The 17,695-nt window shown below is 43.5% G+C and overlaps 3 protein-coding genes across 3 annotated transcripts in view; 1 reads left to right on the forward strand and 2 right to left on the reverse strand. All coding sequences in view use genetic code 11, as the record gives it.

Annotated features, from left to right (window-relative positions):
• Positions 1-205: 205 nt before the first annotated feature.
• On the reverse strand, positions 206-8,570 carry EGR_05952 (Nucleobindin-1; the record flags this gene model as incomplete). Its single annotated transcript, XM_024495201.1, has 13 exons — positions 206-286; positions 366-473; positions 1,442-1,609; positions 1,727-1,785; positions 1,856-1,946; positions 2,073-2,258; positions 2,378-2,599; positions 2,666-2,761; positions 2,958-3,087; positions 3,573-3,981; positions 4,040-4,512; positions 5,800-6,273; positions 8,299-8,570. The coding sequence occupies 13 exons, from the start codon at positions 8,568-8,570 to the stop codon at positions 206-208; spliced, it is 2,769 nt and encodes a 922-aa protein (XP_024350420.1).
• A 1,450-nt stretch (positions 8,571-10,020) lies between these two features.
• On the forward strand, positions 10,021-10,472 carry EGR_05953 (Ribonuclease kappa; the record flags this gene model as incomplete). The annotated part of the gene is made up of 2 exons (XM_024495202.1): positions 10,021-10,092; positions 10,245-10,472. 2 exons carry the CDS (start codon positions 10,021-10,023, stop codon positions 10,470-10,472), a joined length of 300 nt encoding a protein of 99 aa, XP_024350421.1.
• A 2,862-nt stretch (positions 10,473-13,334) lies between these two features.
• EGR_05954 (Alpha-actinin-2) overlaps positions 13,335-17,695 on the reverse strand; it is a gene marked incomplete at both ends in the record, with an annotated part of 18,603 nt that continues 14,242 nt past the window's right edge. Inside the window, one exon of the mRNA XM_024495203.1 lies at positions 13,335-13,493. Coding sequence (XP_024350422.1) covers positions 13,335-13,493 — 159 coding nt within the window. The remainder of the gene's footprint in view (positions 13,494-17,695) is intronic.

Genomic DNA, 17,695 nt, shown 5'->3' on the forward strand with positions numbered 1-17,695 from the left:
GCAGACGGAGGACTTTTCTGTACAATAGTGGCTCCATTCCCTGGCTGTTGTCCAATCCTGCATGACACACACACACACACACACTTATCCTGTCACTATTAACCATTAAATCTGTCCGAAACGCTGATTATTGCTTCCGTCGTAGAACAATTAGAGGGGACTATTTTTGTCTCTTTGCGGGTGAGGGGGCGAGAGTGGGTGTGGATTAGGGGTTTAGTTTTTTGAGTTTCATATCATGTTGTAGACGATTGAAACGTTCTCGCAGGTACCGAACCATCTTAGAGTCCTGTAAAGATAGAATAGGACAGAGGGTTCAATAGAGGAAGGCTTCTTGGATTGAAATTCCAAAACAACAATCAGCTCACTGGATCCATGGCGTCGAGGTTATGAATCTTCTTGGAAATCTGTCGAAGGTCTTCCTCCGTAGGAAAAGGGCCGAAATCGTCCAAGTCTTCGTCCTCATCTTCGTCAGGCTGGAAAGATTGAAAAAAAGGGAGTCACGTTTTTTGACTACTTTGGCTCCTTGGAGAGGCGAGGTTGGAACGCTGCCAGGAAGACAAAAGATGCTGGATGCTCGAATACGTTTCAATTTGTAGTGGCTTGAATTCAGAGACTACGCTGCAGAGATAAACTGGATCAGTCCCTTATGAGGTGATGTGAGGATGTGAAACTGGGGGGGGGGGGTTAAGTACTTCCACCGATTATCCAGGTCTTCCCCTATTCAACTATCATGACGGCGGCACAAAGTAACTCCCCCCCTCATTAATCTCAAAAACCTCCGATACGTTGACGATGCAGGGCGGGGAGCACTTAACAAGTTTTATTTCCTACGAAAAGGCTAGATGATGTGCACATATAATTCTGAGAAACGAATGGTTGGGACTGTGAGGGCTCATGAAAGAAGGGTCGTCAAAATCACCGACGTCAAGCGTCCATCGATATCCGTCCCTTCAGTAGGCGAAGAAGGCTTCTTAAACCATTAATTGCTAATGCCTAACGCTTACTGAAGTGGGTTTGTCCATCATCCAGGAGGCAAGACGCAGCACCCACTACACACACTTTGGAATGGTGTAACAGTTGGTGTTAGAACTTAGCCCCCCCCCCCCCCCCCACTGCTACTAATTCCAAATTCAGCGACACAGCCGTTCTTGAATCAACCTTGCAATCCTGTAAAGCATGGAGGGAGGGAGCGAGAGAGGGAGGGGCGGGGGTTTTGACTTTAGAAATAGCCGAAGACCTCAATTCCAAATTTTGTGACTGGAATACGGGTGGAGATTTTGAGACAGGAAAGGAGTCAATCATTCAGAAGATATTATGAGAAATTAGAAATGAAGCGAAAGAAGAAAGATTGTGGCCTCATTTATTTTTTATTTATAAGAAGGAAGCCATAGAGGTCCCCCACTTTAATCAAATCACCAAAAAAGTTATGCAAATCGCCTACCTCCCATCCACTGTCATTCATGCCCTCAGGCGAAGTACTGTGTTTCATATGCTCCTTGTAATCAATCAATCCATCACCATTACGGTCCATAACCTCCAGCATCTTTCGTCGCATTTGGACCCTGTATTCGTCCTGCCTTTCTGGCCGATCCTCATCTATTTGTCCAATCTAAAAAAACGGCACGTTTCCAGAGCATGCCATAGGCTAATATGAGGCACATAAGAAATCATAAACCAATGACCTTAAATAACCGATAAAGAGGAAAAAACCATAAAACTATTCAACCTGGGCAGAAAGCATCGCATCTATTTCCTCAGGGTCCCAAACACCGTCCGAGTTCAAATCTATCAATCAGAAGGAGTAGACATAAGAAATAGAAGAGCAGGCACATGGTTGTTACAGAGGTCGACTAACCATGCATTATGAAGAACACTCGCGGATCAAATTCATCTTCGGGCATATCATCTCCTTTTCGCCATTGTTCTCGTTCTTGGGCTCGACTCCCCTGGTAAAATAGGCATGGATTACGTGTCCCAAGATATCAACGCTTCAAAAAGTGGCTTTATGTATCAAATTTGGGTTTAGTTTGCAAAAAGTGTGTCCAAGATTGAGAGACAAAAGTATGCCTTACCGGTTCATGGAAGCGTCCGGGTTTGGGGTGCTTCTTCTTCGCAAGCTCAAAATCATGTTGGACCTTTTCACGAACGGCTGTTGTGTCGTTCACATGGGCCTCCCAGCGTTCCAGTACCTTCATCACTTCAACTTCATTAAGAAAGACAATCTCCTCGCGATCGATGGCATCTTGACGCTCTCGTAGCTAGATGAAAAATAAGCAAAGCCCGACATGATGTAGACTGAGCTGCCCTGACACAGTTTGAATTTTTCTTAAGATTGAACACGGTAATTGATATAGGAAAAAGTGTAATAATAACATACCATTTTTAAGATCGTTTCTACATCTTCAGCAGAGAATTCCGTTGAATTACCAATATCGAGCGCTTTGGCTATGTCTGAGGGAATAGCAACTTTTTCCCCAGCTTCACTATCCCGTTTTAATTTCAGAAGATCAACGAAATAATTTTTTGTTCCATATTTAATTAGGTTTAATTTTTCTCTCACTTCTTTTGAGAGAAGTGATATGTTGACACTGGAGTCGGTCTAAAGATTAGAAAGTACATAAAGTCATGAATAAGAAGAGTTACAAATTTAGCCGTTAACACGTACTTCATGCAGACTCGAAACATGATCTAAGAATTCTGTTGAATTTTCTAGCGCTTTAAAGAGGTTCCCCAGATAATCTCTGAATTCGTCGGAAATCAACTAGTTAAAAGCAAACAGAACACGATCACACACAGAAAAAGCGAAAAAGGTATGCACCGAAAAAACTGCAAGTAATTGGCAAACGCCAAATCAATGCATGTAAAATAAGCAAGGATTTGAAGTCTAGCACGGGAAGATATGTCAAAAAAGGCACTAGGCAAACGGTCTTGAGTTGCAAATTATGCAATGCTTATACTTGGGCTTGTTTGCCTCGAGGTAATGAAGTCTTGTGAACCGGTGCACATTCTATGTCCTGCGCCAAAAAATACAAGCACGTAATGCCAACAAGCAACCTCATATTGGCCAAGAGATTATGGCAAGCGCTTCTGAGTTATGAATGGCACGACCTAGATGGCAATATAGTAAAACACGGCGAACTAACCTTATTACCTTTAATGCTCACTACTTCCTACCCTTGGGAAGCTAGGACTAGCTACGAGGAAAACCATTTTATTATTGATTATGCTGAAAAATTTAGACAAGCCCCAACTACACCGAGATTTCGCACAGGTAACCCGAGACCTCACCGGGCATGCCGCACTTCACCCCAGGAGGCGGGCATCAGCACCACCAACGCGATGAACACTGAGTTCGGCCACCCCCGGAAGGCACCACCAAGAGAACCCACTCCGTACGAGAACACCCGCGCATCAACATCACCAACGTTACAGTGCATACTCAAACAAACTCAATAAAAAATAGAACCAGCGGGTCAAACAAAGGTCCCACACTCATTTCTATACAAGGGATTGTGAGTGGAGGGAAGGGGAATCGGGAAGACTCGACAATCGCTGCCTCGGTTCAAACAAACCTCCGACTTTTAAGCATTAAGATTTCATTCTCCCGCGTCCACTTATCACCAAGAGCCTTCAGTTCCCTCAACCGACTTGCAAATCGGATTGGTCCGCAACTGCTGGCTAATTCACCTAGTCTTTGGAGCTGAGGATCCAAGCGCGATGGCAGCATCGCCTCCAGAGGCTCTCGGGACAGTGACCTCGGCGTCTCCACAGACAGATTTTCTTCCTCAGTTTCTAAATCACAATGTCCCATAGGTACCAAGTCCTCCGCCGACATATCGATTGCCTGTGATGTTGGAAGACTTCCGCCGTAGAGGTGATAAGCACCCGGAGGGAGATTGAAACAACCACTGGCATCCAACGACTGTTGTGGTTGTAGAGGTATCTCGAAGTCGTGCATTGGAAAAACAGATCGGAAGTCATCTAACAAAAAAGAGTGGCAATTCAATTCTTTGTTCTCTTCATAAAACAAAAAACTCACCCTCCAAGAGATTTTGATGCCCGTAACCGTTCGATTGTAGATAGAGCTGAGGTAGGTCATTGTCTTCATCATCATCGTCTTCATCGAATTCGTCGTCTTCGTCCACTTCTTCCTCCTCCACATCTTCATCGACTTCTTCCGAAGCAAGGTTCAAACTCGGAGGGTGTCTGAAGAGACCACTAGGAGACGCTCGAGTGACAGTGTCGAGTTTCACCATCCCCGATGAGAGCGCCAAAGGAGCAGCGTCAGTACCACAAACAGTAGCGCCAATGGATGTGGCAGAAGCAGATGCCACTGCTGCCGCAGCCGCTTCTTCCGCCTCCTTCTCTTTCCGCGTTCGCCGGCGTTTCGGTGGAAAGTGAACCAAATCTGGACGGACCTCGTGATTATGACGGAAGTCGTAACGACGCACGTGAAGTTGGTTGTCTTGGGAGTAGAAGTAGATCTTGCTGCGGCAGCCAATCTTTGAAGTTCTGCGAAGGAGACGAAAGTGGATTTAAGACCTCTTTTAGATGATTATGTCATAAGGTTAAAGCGCAGATTTCGTAGCTGTCCGTGATTCGACCTCTACAACGGCGACACAGAAGCCTTTCTTCTGTGTCTCAGTCATTCTACACAGCAAAAATAAATTCACTTCCTAGCTCGTATGCCTGGCCGCACCACCAGCGGTTACTTCAGAAATAGCTTCTTACGACACAAAGCAACCCCGATTTCATTCGCTAGGAAGTGCGTCGGAATGCAATTGGCAGGAAGCATCCAATATTTACGAGCCGATTTTTTGATCAGCAGTGAAGCAGTACCAGGATTACACAAGCGATTAAACAATAATAAAAACAAAAAAACACTGTAGCCAAGCAAAAGTGGGACGCAGTGAAGCGAATGGGAAATGCGCTGGCCCCATAGCAGCTCCTACAAATCTTTCACGCACTGTTTTTCGATTGTTTGCCAACTTGCAGACCTGTTAGGAGAAACGACTTTGCATTTTTGCAAGATTTTATACCACATGCGACGAATCCCAGCCATAAGAGGATTCATGCACCTCTCCAAAATCCAAGTCATAGTCGTCACTCTGACATTTCACAGGCATGTTTAAATGGACGGTTCGAAAGGTAACGTGGGGCACGAAAGCGGGTAGCAAGGGCCAGGTTGTATCTTGGCTTCCACAGACCAAATGCCTTACTCAAGTTGACTGCCCCAGCTCTTGTCTCCTTGTGCACGAAACACCCAACGGACACGGCTTTAAGACGCTTTCTATGGTAGCTTCTTTCTCACTTCTTTTATAAAAAATCAACAGTTGATATCCATTGACCGCTTGTCGTCCACAAACACCACTGAAATCCAACTTTAGCAACTAAATCACCTGAGCCTGATACACGATTAGCCGAACTACATGCGTACAGGCAAACACAGCCTGCGAGAATCCGGATTCGGCATTTGAAGTGAACCATCCACCCACCTTTCTGCAGCAATACATTCTACCAGTGTCTAGGCGAATAATGCATATAAACAGACTACCGAAAACCCAACTTAATGACCACCCATCCACCATGAAGTTGGTTCCATGCGACAATGAAAGCTAGCACAACTGAGTCCTCTCAAACGTGTTAAGCATAGACTTTGATGGATGGACCCTATTGGATTTTGCACATACCAAGATCGCTTGTTACGTAATTCCCCTTAGTGTGGTAGAAATTGGCCTAGTTGATTCATATGGTCAGCCAGATTAACACATTTCAAGAGATGGTGCAGTGAAAACTCACCTCTGCAGCCTGCGCTGTTTTGCTTCACTGACCTGGTTGCCATAGCGATAACAGATGTATACCAGATGGCTGTATACAAGTGTCTCAGCATATGGCGACCCCAAGGGTAGACGCCGAGTGTTTGTCTTAACATAGCGATTGCCCGTTGCAAGCTGAAACTCCTCCATTTTCGCCTGCAACTCCGCAAAGGAGACAAAGGAGAGGCTGTGGAAAATGCGCAAAAAGTCCGCAGTGGAATCCTGCACCGTGGCAGTGGCGGCAGCGTCGTTCCCAACGGTGCAAGAGGGTGGAGGTGAGAGAGGACGGGGAGGAGGAGGGAGGGACGAGAGGGTTTGGGAATGCGCAGGAGGTGGCACCTCGATCATGGGGTCCATGTGAGCGGGATGATTGTGCTGCATGTCGTAATGGCGCACAAAGAGTTTGTGCTTCCGAGTGCCGACGGAGAAGTAGGCTTGACAGTGCGTCCCACCGGATCTAGAAGCGGGAAGAGAAGTGGCAAAGGCATGGTTGATTAACGTGTGATCTTTCTACGCCCCCCATTGTGAAAACCGCATATTTAGTTAGCTACAGCCAGAACACTCCTGTAGGAAACAAACTGATTGTCCAGACGAATGCTTTTTTGAGGCATCGGTGAAGGGAAAATGTCATTCAAAAGCTGTAAAAGACATTAATAACATTTCACCGCACCGCCACCCATGTAACAGCCAAGCCACATATGGAGATGCCATTCCGCACAATGCGTATTGAAGCATCTTTAGCAAAAACATATAGAAGGTGGGAACAGGGGAAAACTAAAGGTCGTCGTGTTGTCACATGTGTCAGTAATACGTAAAATTCATCGATGCCTGTCCTTTCAAAACTCCAAACCAAACCAGCTGATACGGTTGCGAAAACCGCCTATCAATACAGAAAAAAATTCCATGCGACTTTCGACAAAACTTGCAAACAGGTGAAATACGCACAACTCCTCATATCCATGCGTCGTGAAGCGCAGACATGGACAAATTTGCTCACGAGACAATTTTTTTATCCCCTTTACTACCTTCAGTTTTGAGCCACCATTTTATGAGATGCCGGTTAAACCAGGCAGTTACGATTAGTTTCTTTTCTCTACGAGCCAAGTTAACATCGGTATCGGAGACATGGAGACTTCTAGCCACGTTCGGTAAAATCATCTATCCTTGATAAGAACAGAGATACGCGTTGCTGTTGAAAGTGACATTTGCGGTTACCTTGTCAAAAACAACTTTTAGTTTATGGGTAACATGAGAGGTACTGGAACCACCAATTTGCACCCACATCAACTGGAAAGGGTGATGCCGAAGCTACTAAGCACGTGCATAGCAGGCGACAACAAATCTGGAGGAGCATCATCCCCTTTACAGGAGCATACCCTTTCTAGACTGCTTGCTAACTGATTGACTTGTGACGAGAAACAGTTTTTGTATTTCAATATTCACGAGGTGAAAGAAAATACCGTTGGATAACCTGAACGATTTACCAACTGTTCCACTACCCAACATAAAAATTATTCTGGTTAGTGTGTAAAATGCAGAGGCAATTAATCATCACGACTTGTTAAAGGCCAGGCAACGAGTGAAAGAAAAAGCTTTTATTAAAAAGTAATCAGGACTAGTCACTCAGTCAATGGCAAGAAAGTTCTCCTCTTAAGCTTACAGGGCAACGCAAATCTGAACCGGTAGGATTTGAATTTTGAGATGGGAGGAGGCAATAGTGTCTGGCTTCATCACTACCTGACGGTAGACCCCCAAGCGAGGATTACGACTTATTAGCATATGTCAATTGCATGAAAGTGGTAACTGGGTAATAAGAGATAGAAACAGAGATGGCTAAGACTAAGTTGCATGCTTTTAGTGGTAAAGTGCTCTAAAAGGTGGAATTCACAGGCAGCTTGGATCTAGCATAGTAAAAAGGTGGGTTTTGTGAAAGATTATTCATTTGTATTCATTTTCAAGGAAATACCATAGATAAAATGACATTTTCGAAAGTGAAGAACTCCAGACAAGCATAAACTTATCATACTCCCGTCATAAATTGTCCATGGAGGCTAACCCAATTTCACACAGAATGCTATCTGGAAAAAAGGCATATTCTAAAGCTGCATACAAAATTAGACCCAAAGTGTAGAAAAATTGCGGGATCGCAAACTAAAACACCATATGAGGAGGATTCGCGTACATAGTGGCACATAACAGGGCACGAGAATTTGCTGAACCAAATTTATTCAGCAAATGAACAGACCGAAAACGCCTCTACTTCTATAAGTTCGAGCTCAACCACAAAAAATGACCTTCCAAGTTTGGTCATAAATGTAATGTTTGAAGCATAATGTCTGTAATTAATCTCCCAAACTCATTCGCCACCGACCCTACGCAAGCTGCCTCCACAAAAAGGTGTGCCTAAAGCACCTTTCGAAATGCCCTTTACCCAATTTATCGAGCACCACTGAGAGTGGTAAAAATTAGAGACAACACCAACCTCTGACCCATTTTGCTAGCAGGGCGAACGTGGCGGACACAAGCATAATGCATGTATCGATAAATTAGGTACTCTCTGCCAAGAGTGCCTTCGTTAAAGAGGCAAGTTCGTTTCATCATGTACTGCATCCCCGTGGCATCTTCGAAGGCCTGCAGCTCCTTGCTGAACGCCTCGAAGGTAGAAAAGGCCTTACCAGCAAAATGCGACAAAAAGTCCTCTCGACAGTCATAGATAACTGGAAGCGCAATGGGTTGGGTGGTTCTTACTTCCATTGCATAAGAAGTGAATGCATTCGTTTGGCTCTTGCAGTGTCCCCCTGAAAAACGAAACGATATTAGGAAAAAAGTTTAAAAAAGCGTTGAAGCTAGAAATGCGGAAGAAAGTAAATTGAAATATATGAAACTTGACAACTATAAAGTGCGTGTTGTGAGTGCACAAAGTATTGGATAATGCACATAAAGCAGTGCAGAATCCGACTTGAAATCCTGATTTAAACACAAGCAAAGATACACGGTTGCTATACTTAAGGGTCCGATGCAGTGTTTGCGGCAAAAAAAGTATTTTGCGAGAACCATACTTAGTGAATCATGCGAATGAATAAATAGCCACTTTGATATGTGTACGCCCTTAAGAAGACGACTCAAACACACCAAAGGTGGACGACAAACATTTACGAGACAAACAGGAAATAAGGTAAAAAGAAACAAGAAGTTTCCAAAATAAAGGCACAGAGTTCTGAAAGGTTACAAAAAATCACATGTCAAGACTCAGTTGATGCAATGAGACCAAAGCCACGTTCAAATGTCGAATTTCAAAAAAAAGCTAATAAACTGAGGTACTAGCAGGCATTTACGTCTTAACAACAACATTTACGAATTTTTTTGCTTAAAAAAAACTTTCTAAGAATCAAGAAACTCAAACTGTGCCGATAATTTGCATCCTATTTAGTTTTCAGGCAGATCATAGTAAACTTTGTAACGTCTTAAGACTTTCTGAATGCAAAAGAAATTTCAATACTCGGGAAGAATATATATTTAGCTCAGAGAAGGTGTCCGGGCTATTGTCATGGCCCAAAAGGCCAGCCTACCTAGCGAGGTACAAGGGGGCTAACTCAAAGCAAAAGGTGGCCCCTCACCAGAACCAGGGGATAAACCACTATCGTACTACAACTTCATAAGCTTAAAAAACCCTTTATTTTTCATTGAAAATAACCGAAAGAACGCAGACATGACCGATATTTTGCAACTGTGCTCGGTGCTGCAGTTTAAGGACTTACACAGGTTTGGCAAATTAAAATATACAGAAAAACTAAAACGTTAATTTTTTTGTATTTATAAGTATCTTGAATAAATCTTTGTTAAGTAAACACAAGTTTCGAGTAGGTCATGCTAAATCACTTAACCCTCATAAAGCTCCAAATCCAGGCATGGGGTGCTTTTAATTTTAGTAACTACGTCCAGTAGACAATATATTGTTTTTCATAGTATTGTGCAACATGCATAACACTATGTTCAATACCCCATTTTATATTCGATGTTCTGTGCATTTTGATTTTTCTTACTAAGCCTTTATTCAGCTATTATTTCATCTCTAAACAATCGCTACACTTTTTATCATCATTATTAGACCAATGTTACAAACTATCTATATATAATAATACTGCCGATATTTTACCTTTCGGAGTTGGTGAATAGCCTGCTTCGCCTGTTGTGCATTTGCATAATGGCTCCTTTGTTAGGAAAAAAGTGTTCGGCGTGTCTCATGATTTTGGGTGTATGGGGCGTAATTATGCTTGTGAGTTTCGCCTATTTCACCACTTCTGGAGTAATCCTTTTTCCTTTTTGTTGGAGTTATGCTTCTTGTCTCATCCTGCTATTTTTCAGTGCTTCATATATGGTTTTAGGTATTTTGATTTTTATTTCTCCTGCAAATTTCTTTTTTTGAAGGTTCTTATGGGCGTGTTCACCCGTGTTAACGCCGTTGCGTTTGTTGATGACATCCCTATTGACATGAAGGAATGGGAGAGCACTAAATTTGCCCCCTCTTACATTGACGAGAAGTTTGCTATGGTCTCTACTAACTGCTTCATCGCCGCCGGTCTTTACCTCCTTGTTCTCGTTTTCGCTTCTGTTCAGTTCCACCTCAACACCCGTCATGGCTACTCAGCTCAATGAATCTCTCTTTTATTTCATTTCCTGCATAATAACTTCATTTCTTCTTTGTCCTCCCATATTCTGTTGGACTGTACTGTTGGCTGTTTCTCATAAACACTTATTAACATTTGTTATCCCTTTAATTCATGCTCTCTGGATATATCAATTCCCATCCTCTGTAAAAAGGCCAAAATTTCTCTTTACCTATTTGAAAAGAGGCGAAATTGTGCACCGTTGTCAATGATTTGCCTATTTTGCATTCTGTTTGTTTTTGTTGTTTACTTATGTGACCATAAGTAGGTTGGTGTTTGATTTAGCCACAGTGGTATTTTTATGTTCTGTGGTTGTGCCGGATGTTACTCCTTGAGTGATGTAGATGCTTCCTAGGCAGCAATGCGGAATGAATATCGTCTCGTTGGCACAGCCTGCTTTTTTTCCGCAAGGTGCACCTTTTTAGATGGCAATCAACTCTCCATTCCCAGCCGCCTTTGTTAGTTTCAAATGTGGGGCGTAGGTCGAAACGGTTTTGCAATTTCTAACTTTTTGCAGCTGTGTCCCGGTTTTTTACTGTCATCGGTGCAAGGCTTAGGACTGGAGCGTGTTTGATAGGCCGATGCGATTCTAAGGCCCCTCGTGTTGGTGCTCACCAGTTCAACCATCCATGAAGAGGGACCCCCTTAGACTTCAGCTTTCCTTGAAGCATTGATGGGAGCTTCCATGTGCTTGGTAAGGCGTGTACTGCATTGCCGCCTATGCGGTGCAATGACTACCTTATTAAATCATATGCACCTTAAAATATTTCCTCGTTTAGAGTTCTATGTGGTCAGAAGAAGTGCACGTATGTTTTTTGGCATGGCACACTGCAAGTACTTAAAATGTTAGTACTTTTAAGATGCATACACTGTAAGGCATGGGTGCGTGCGTGCTCACTGCGAATTGTCCACTTGCTGAAGGCAAACAACTACGAGTTAGATCTATCCGCTTAACTCTGCTAAATTCAAACCAGTGAAAGAATAGCCTCCTTGTCTTGGATAACATCTAGGACTAGTCACTTGATCAGTGGGAAGAAAGCTCTCTTGTGGCCCGACCATTTGTTTGGCCTGTGTAATTAAATGGATGAACTGTACAAGCACTTAACACACTATTTCTTTCCCCTACAGTATTTAGAAGTCCCTCAGCGTTCCATTGAGTGCGTTTCTTCCGAAATTAAAAAAATGAAAATTGTTGAAGTGTCCATTGTCACCTACGGCGGCGACATGACTCTCTCACCTCTTATATTTTCATAGAAATCGTTTTGGTATAACCCTAGAAGGTAACAAAGATGAAAGTAGGCAATTAGATACTACCTCTTAGGTGATGATTTTATCTTGAACTCATTGCCTACCCATTCAAACAAACCATTTATTTGTTCTTCCATTCTCCCAATCAGACTACCAATAATTCATTCAACAATTCAGATGCAGTTGCTTCACCTGACCCTCATTTCCTACTTAACTTTTGTCGTTTGTGTGGTTTCCGCTTCCACTACCGCATGGAGAGCCCTCCTAGAGTCCATCCACTGTGTTACATTTGGTAAAAGGATTTGCCTTCTCTAGATAAAGCTGGTTAACCGTTTAAGGAAATGCTTGCTTTCTTCACAAACTCCTTCAAACTAGTAACCGGTTAAATAGTTAAATATCAGTTCAATGCATTTGGAAGATGAATGTCCATCCTTGAAGAGTAGAGCTATCCAGCCAGTCATTAAAAGTGTACTTGCAAAACCGTCTTCCCTGTTTCTCCCTAATTAGAATTTTTGTTCACAAATTCCCAGATGTGTATTTCCGCCTACCGATTGAATTTACCGTGTTCCGTTTTAGGGGCTGGTGTGAACACCTCCTCACATCCAAATGGAGGTATTCTTGTCACGCCGCTAGTCTGACCTGGACACCAAATAGCCCATCATCAATGTAGAAGGCTGAAGGTGGAGGAACAAATTGTGGTAGCTGGAAGGTTCATGTAGGTAAATATGCAATTGAACAACTAGTTACTTCACCACATATGGTCTTCGAGGAGGTAGCTAACCTGGCCTCTTACCGCTCAAGATTCGATAACCGCGATTGGTTGGAATATTTGCCGAAAGGCAGAGCTACTTAAGCAAGGAACTACTGAAGCCATTAGCCCCACAAGAGCAAGATTCTGCACTCTGTCCCCATTCCCACGCTGGTAGTCCGTCCAGCTGAGTTCTGGGTTCTCTCGTCTAGTCAAGACGTGGAGATGGCGTCATTTGCTCACTTGATCCCCTGTATCGTTGCACGGACACCGCGGTCACCTTCATAGTGGATGTGTCTGAATGATTCACAACTGTTGTCATTTTGGCCATTGAATGTCTCCTCACGGAACCCGAGAATGTAGTTATTGTCCGAGGGGGAAGTGTTTTGAATTCATCCATCCGGTGTACTTCTATCCACTCTGTGCCCACCAATTTCTCTGTCTATTCATTTTTTCTTTTTGCACTCATCCCTCTACAATTTTAACAGCTTTCAGGAGTCCCAACTCGCATCAAGAAGGTAAGAGAAATAAGCAATCCGGTTAAGAGGGATGTAGATTTCCTTCAACTCGCGTGTATATGCACTGGCTAATAACAGCCCTCACAGTAGGCCTGCATAGCATATGTGAACTCAAAGCGCCCGAAAAAAAAAACAAATAATGACCTTTAAATGGTCAAACGAAAGCACTAAAAAGGAAGGCGTCTGAGGAGAAGGAGAAAAACGGGACGTATGAGGCTCAATTTGGGTAGCAAAGGAGAAGGAAGAGGAAGCGATGGGGCAGTTACGCTGTCTGAGATCGATTCTGCAGAGGCGTACAGAGATAGACGGTAGGGCTGTAATTCTCTTCTGCAATTGTCTAAAGGTCAGTCTCACCGAAGATCTTGTTGGAAAAGTCACTATAATCGAGAGCGCCGGGAACTGCACCGTTACCACTGTAGGGCTTCATCTTCTGCAGACAGTACTCCGCCTGTTCGGGTGGTAACTCGCGTTGAATCGTCTCCGCTGTTACGAAGGGCTAAAGTAAAGAAAGGATAACAGCGAAGGTAATTATGTCCTCCTCGTGGTGGAAACTTAGCCACTTCGGGATGGAGGACGCCAGAAAATTTCACCAGATCGTTGGGAACGCATGGAAAGGGTTCATTGTGGTGCGTCCGCTGCAACGGGGAGTGCTGAGGACAAAGCCCAAGGCAAGACGGAGGACTGCCCAACACATTCGCGAACACAATACCCTTGGCTTTTTTAAACCTTAAAGTAAAAGCCTGCAAGGCAAATGACAGAGCAAAAGGCATTCTTTTTCTTCTTTTTTACAACTCCAAGACCAAGAGGTAAAAATGACAAAGTTGTCCAATGAATCCGGATTATTACAAATTAGCTCCATCCGTCCAATTATGGCGTATGACCGACTTGATTGATGAGTGGACGCGCCACAGAGTTTTTTGCCTCATCACTAAGGTTTTGCGTCCCCAGTACCACCAATTTTTAATGCTTATTTGAGGAGGTATATGTGGAGTTCTGGCCTTCTGAAAGGTCATACCTTTGCTAACACCTACTTGATGTTCAAAGTTGAAAAATTTTTCCCCTAAGGTACACGAAAATTTGTCTAGCTACATACTTACAAAGGAGGGACTCCCCGCCCAGTTAATCGGTCACCAACTTTTCCAGACAAAATGGATGTCGGACAAGTGCAGACAGTCTGATGGCAAGGGAATACAAACGGTGAAGACGAGGACAAGGAGGAGGAAGAGAAGGAGGGATCTCAAACTGGAAATAGTCCTAGAGTGTCGCGTGAGCATGGTCTATCCTCGCGTTTCAGTGCAAACATTTACGTCTACACCGCATCACTTTATGCATCAATTAAATCAGAAAGGCTAAACTTTCCACCAGCCTTCCGCAGGGTTTTCTACGAGCCAAAAGAAACAACCTAGAATTGGTTCCAGGACATGCCATAGGAGGTTGCAACGGTTCACTTTCCTCTTCACTTATTTTTCCAGTAGAAAAGTAAGTCCCACTTTCCTTTATCTCCGACTAGGCATTCTGAACGGCGCCGGCAGCGTAGAATTCTCAAAAATGGGGCTTTGGGGCGAAAGGTGGGAGGCTGATGCGAATTTTTGAAGTCTGTCAAAGGTACGACTGAAAGGTTTCCCTCTTTGTTCTTGAAGGTGAGCCCACGATAAGAATAAAATAAGCTGAAGGTAGCTGCAGCGGAAATGCAAGTAATGAAGACCATTCTACGTGGTTTTCACTCCTAAAACGTTCCAAAACATTTGCAATTATCGACTTTGGTCACTTCTTCATGACTGGCTGGTATTCACGTGAAAGTGATTTACTTAAGGCCAGTAAGGCCAAGGCTAATCAAAACATTATAAGTACGCAAGAATGGGACAAATCTCCATGTCGTCAATAGCCGGCCAGTCCCAGCCAGGCAGCAGTCACGTACGCACACTCTGCGCCCCAGGCTCTCCAGATCTGTCGACAGTCAAGGCACCCATGTTGAAGTCTTAACTATTCCGGCCAGGAGGCACTTTTAAACGCATTAAGTTACAACTTTGGCCCCCTCAAGGATATGTCTTGCTATGTTGAAGAAAAGAAGGAGGTACACTGTAGATTCAATAAGCAACATCATCACCTCCTCCAGAAATCAGCAACGCATCGAGGCGCATCACTAATTGTTCAAAAGATTTGTTAAATTAAGCAGAATAAGAGTTGTATCTCTCAGCTTTAGTATTTAGGTTAGGATAGTTTTCAATCTCTCACACCATTGTCTCTACACGTGGTAGACTGTGCCCCACCCATTTTACCGGTCACATCGCTCCTCGCCCCGCCTCTGTTGGAACGCAACTGTTGCTGGAATGGTGGGGAAATGAAAAAAAGGATGCAACTCTACCCTCCATTTTGGAGGCATCTTAATATTTCTTCTCACTTTAACCAAGGACAGTGACTACGTAGGCTCACTCTAAAATGTCCCTTATAACACCTTCAAAGGTAGCTTAAAACCTTCATTTGGTACACCGCTTTTTGGGGCATATTCCAAACGATGGGGCTGTTCCACCCCACAGCGTCCACTACTTCAGCATTCCCTATTCATTTCCCCCTTTCGGTAGAAAGTAACTGCATTGCCGCTGCCAGCCTTGCTTTGCTAGTCTTTGTATAAACATCTGTTGGGAGAGACATATCAGTATCACAAAAAAGGGAAATAAATTGTTCAAAAAAGATCATTTAACTACCCAGCTTTTCCACTCCCTGCACCTACACCGGTGTCAGAGGTAAACAAATCCGATACCAGTAAAGAAAAGTATCCAGATATCATCTTGTTACTAGACAGAAAGAAGTTATTTATAGTGGATGATTATTTCGGTAGACTCATTCAAAGAGGGGTAAGCCAGCGGTTGCTTCATATAATACTCGATTTTGAGGTCTACAAAGTGACCACGGATGGAACAAGATCAGATTCGCCAAGTCATGGGATGTGCCTGCTGAAGAATACTTGCACTTCTTCGTACTCCCTATCAGATAAGTTCGACCCTTACATAGTCCATCCTGCAGAGGACGCATTAATCAGGAAGGCGGATCAGACCTACACCTTGTATTACTACCAAAAGGTGACATTCTCCCTCCCCCTCCCCCTCCCCCTTCTCCCTCGGTTCATCACCAATCCTGTCTCGCGATTGGCTACAATTTACAGTATGACTTAAAATGACCCAGAGAGAAGGGTAGCCACGAGGAGAGGAAGATGTACCGTTTAACTACGCGGTTACTTGAGCCTTTGGAGGTCACACAAACACCCTTCTGGTCATACACATAGCCTCCCCGCTCTTTCCCATTAGTCCGCCTTAGTTTATTTAAGTCTGGAAAGCCTCAAATGCTACAAATTTTTCCTGTTAAAAAGGCCAGTCGACAGTTTCAGCAAAAAAAAAGAAAATTTAAATGACTGGTGACTTTAATTTCTTTTTTCTTGTTCAATCAACAACAGGGCTGCTTTCGGCAGTGTTCATACCCACCACTCTAGCACTGGCATGACTTACTACCACTTGAGAGGAGAGTGTGAACGCTACCTTCGTGACAATGGCAAATGGATCTGGTCTGAGAGGACAACTATCCTAATTCCTTTGGCCCATCGCCACATCCTAACGTTACACAGACAAGGCACAGTGTAGAAGGGCCATTAAGATCGCCTCCCCTTTGGCCAATAACCACAATCTCGAGTTTCATGAGAAGGCCTTCAGCGACCGAAGTGACAACGGTTGTTAAACATCCAGCAGCATCCACTATGGAGGTGACTGGAATAAAGTAAACAAATGAAGCTATCTGCATATATCAACTGGACAAATGGAACCTTGAACTTAGAACGCAGCTGGACGGAAAATCAGCGTGGGAATGGGAAGAGAGTGACAAGGAGAAGCAGGTGTAGAATCCTGTTTTCTTTCTCTCGCCCCACTGCAAAACTGTGGACACGCTAATACAGAAGCGGTGCTTCTCGGGCTATGGATTCAAATGTTGTTTCAATTTCGGGAAAAAGCAGTGATTGCTGCTTCTAGCTCATGAGTATGTAATGTTGAAAGCCTTGAACACGTTGTAATGGCCGAGAACGAATGGGATCGTGAGGAGAGTCGTGAATTATATGATGACCTGACAAGATATTCACGATTCATCCTTCCTCATTTAGTCTTCAAAGCACTTAGTGAATTAATAAGAAACCTTCGCGCTTAACTCCAGATAAGGTGTTGGAATGCTTCTCGTCATTAATTTTTAGAAAAATAAAGTAACTTTGAGACACTCAATCATCCATTAAACACTTAATCACGTTCGCACCACTAATCAGGAATGCAATAGGTGATAAATGGTCAGCCGGACGTGCAGCATAACAAAAAAAATACTTCAAAGATAAAGTTTTATCGTCCGTTTTCCATTATGTGGACAAAAAACGGGTCCTTCATTCATATACCATATCCACTGTAATACTTTAATGTGAAGGGACGAAAAAATTTATATCCTATTTTAGAGAAAGGGATAAAACCTCAGCAACCAGGAGGACATTCACTCTTTCTAACTTAATGACGAATAGAATCCATTCCGACATCAAAATAGTTTCCTAACTTTCTGCACAGTGGGAATCGGTCAGTTAAGTGCAATTTCGTGGACATTCCTCACGGACAGAAAATAAAAGACTTCAAGGAGCTGCACAACTGCAAAGCCCTGCACCGAAATTGCCAGTGCTGA

The sequence above is a fragment of the Echinococcus granulosus genome (assembly GCF_000524195.1).
Source record: "Echinococcus granulosus chromosome Unknown EG_S00048, whole genome shotgun sequence".
In the NCBI taxonomy this organism is placed as follows: Eukaryota; Metazoa; Platyhelminthes; class Cestoda; order Cyclophyllidea; family Taeniidae; genus Echinococcus; species Echinococcus granulosus.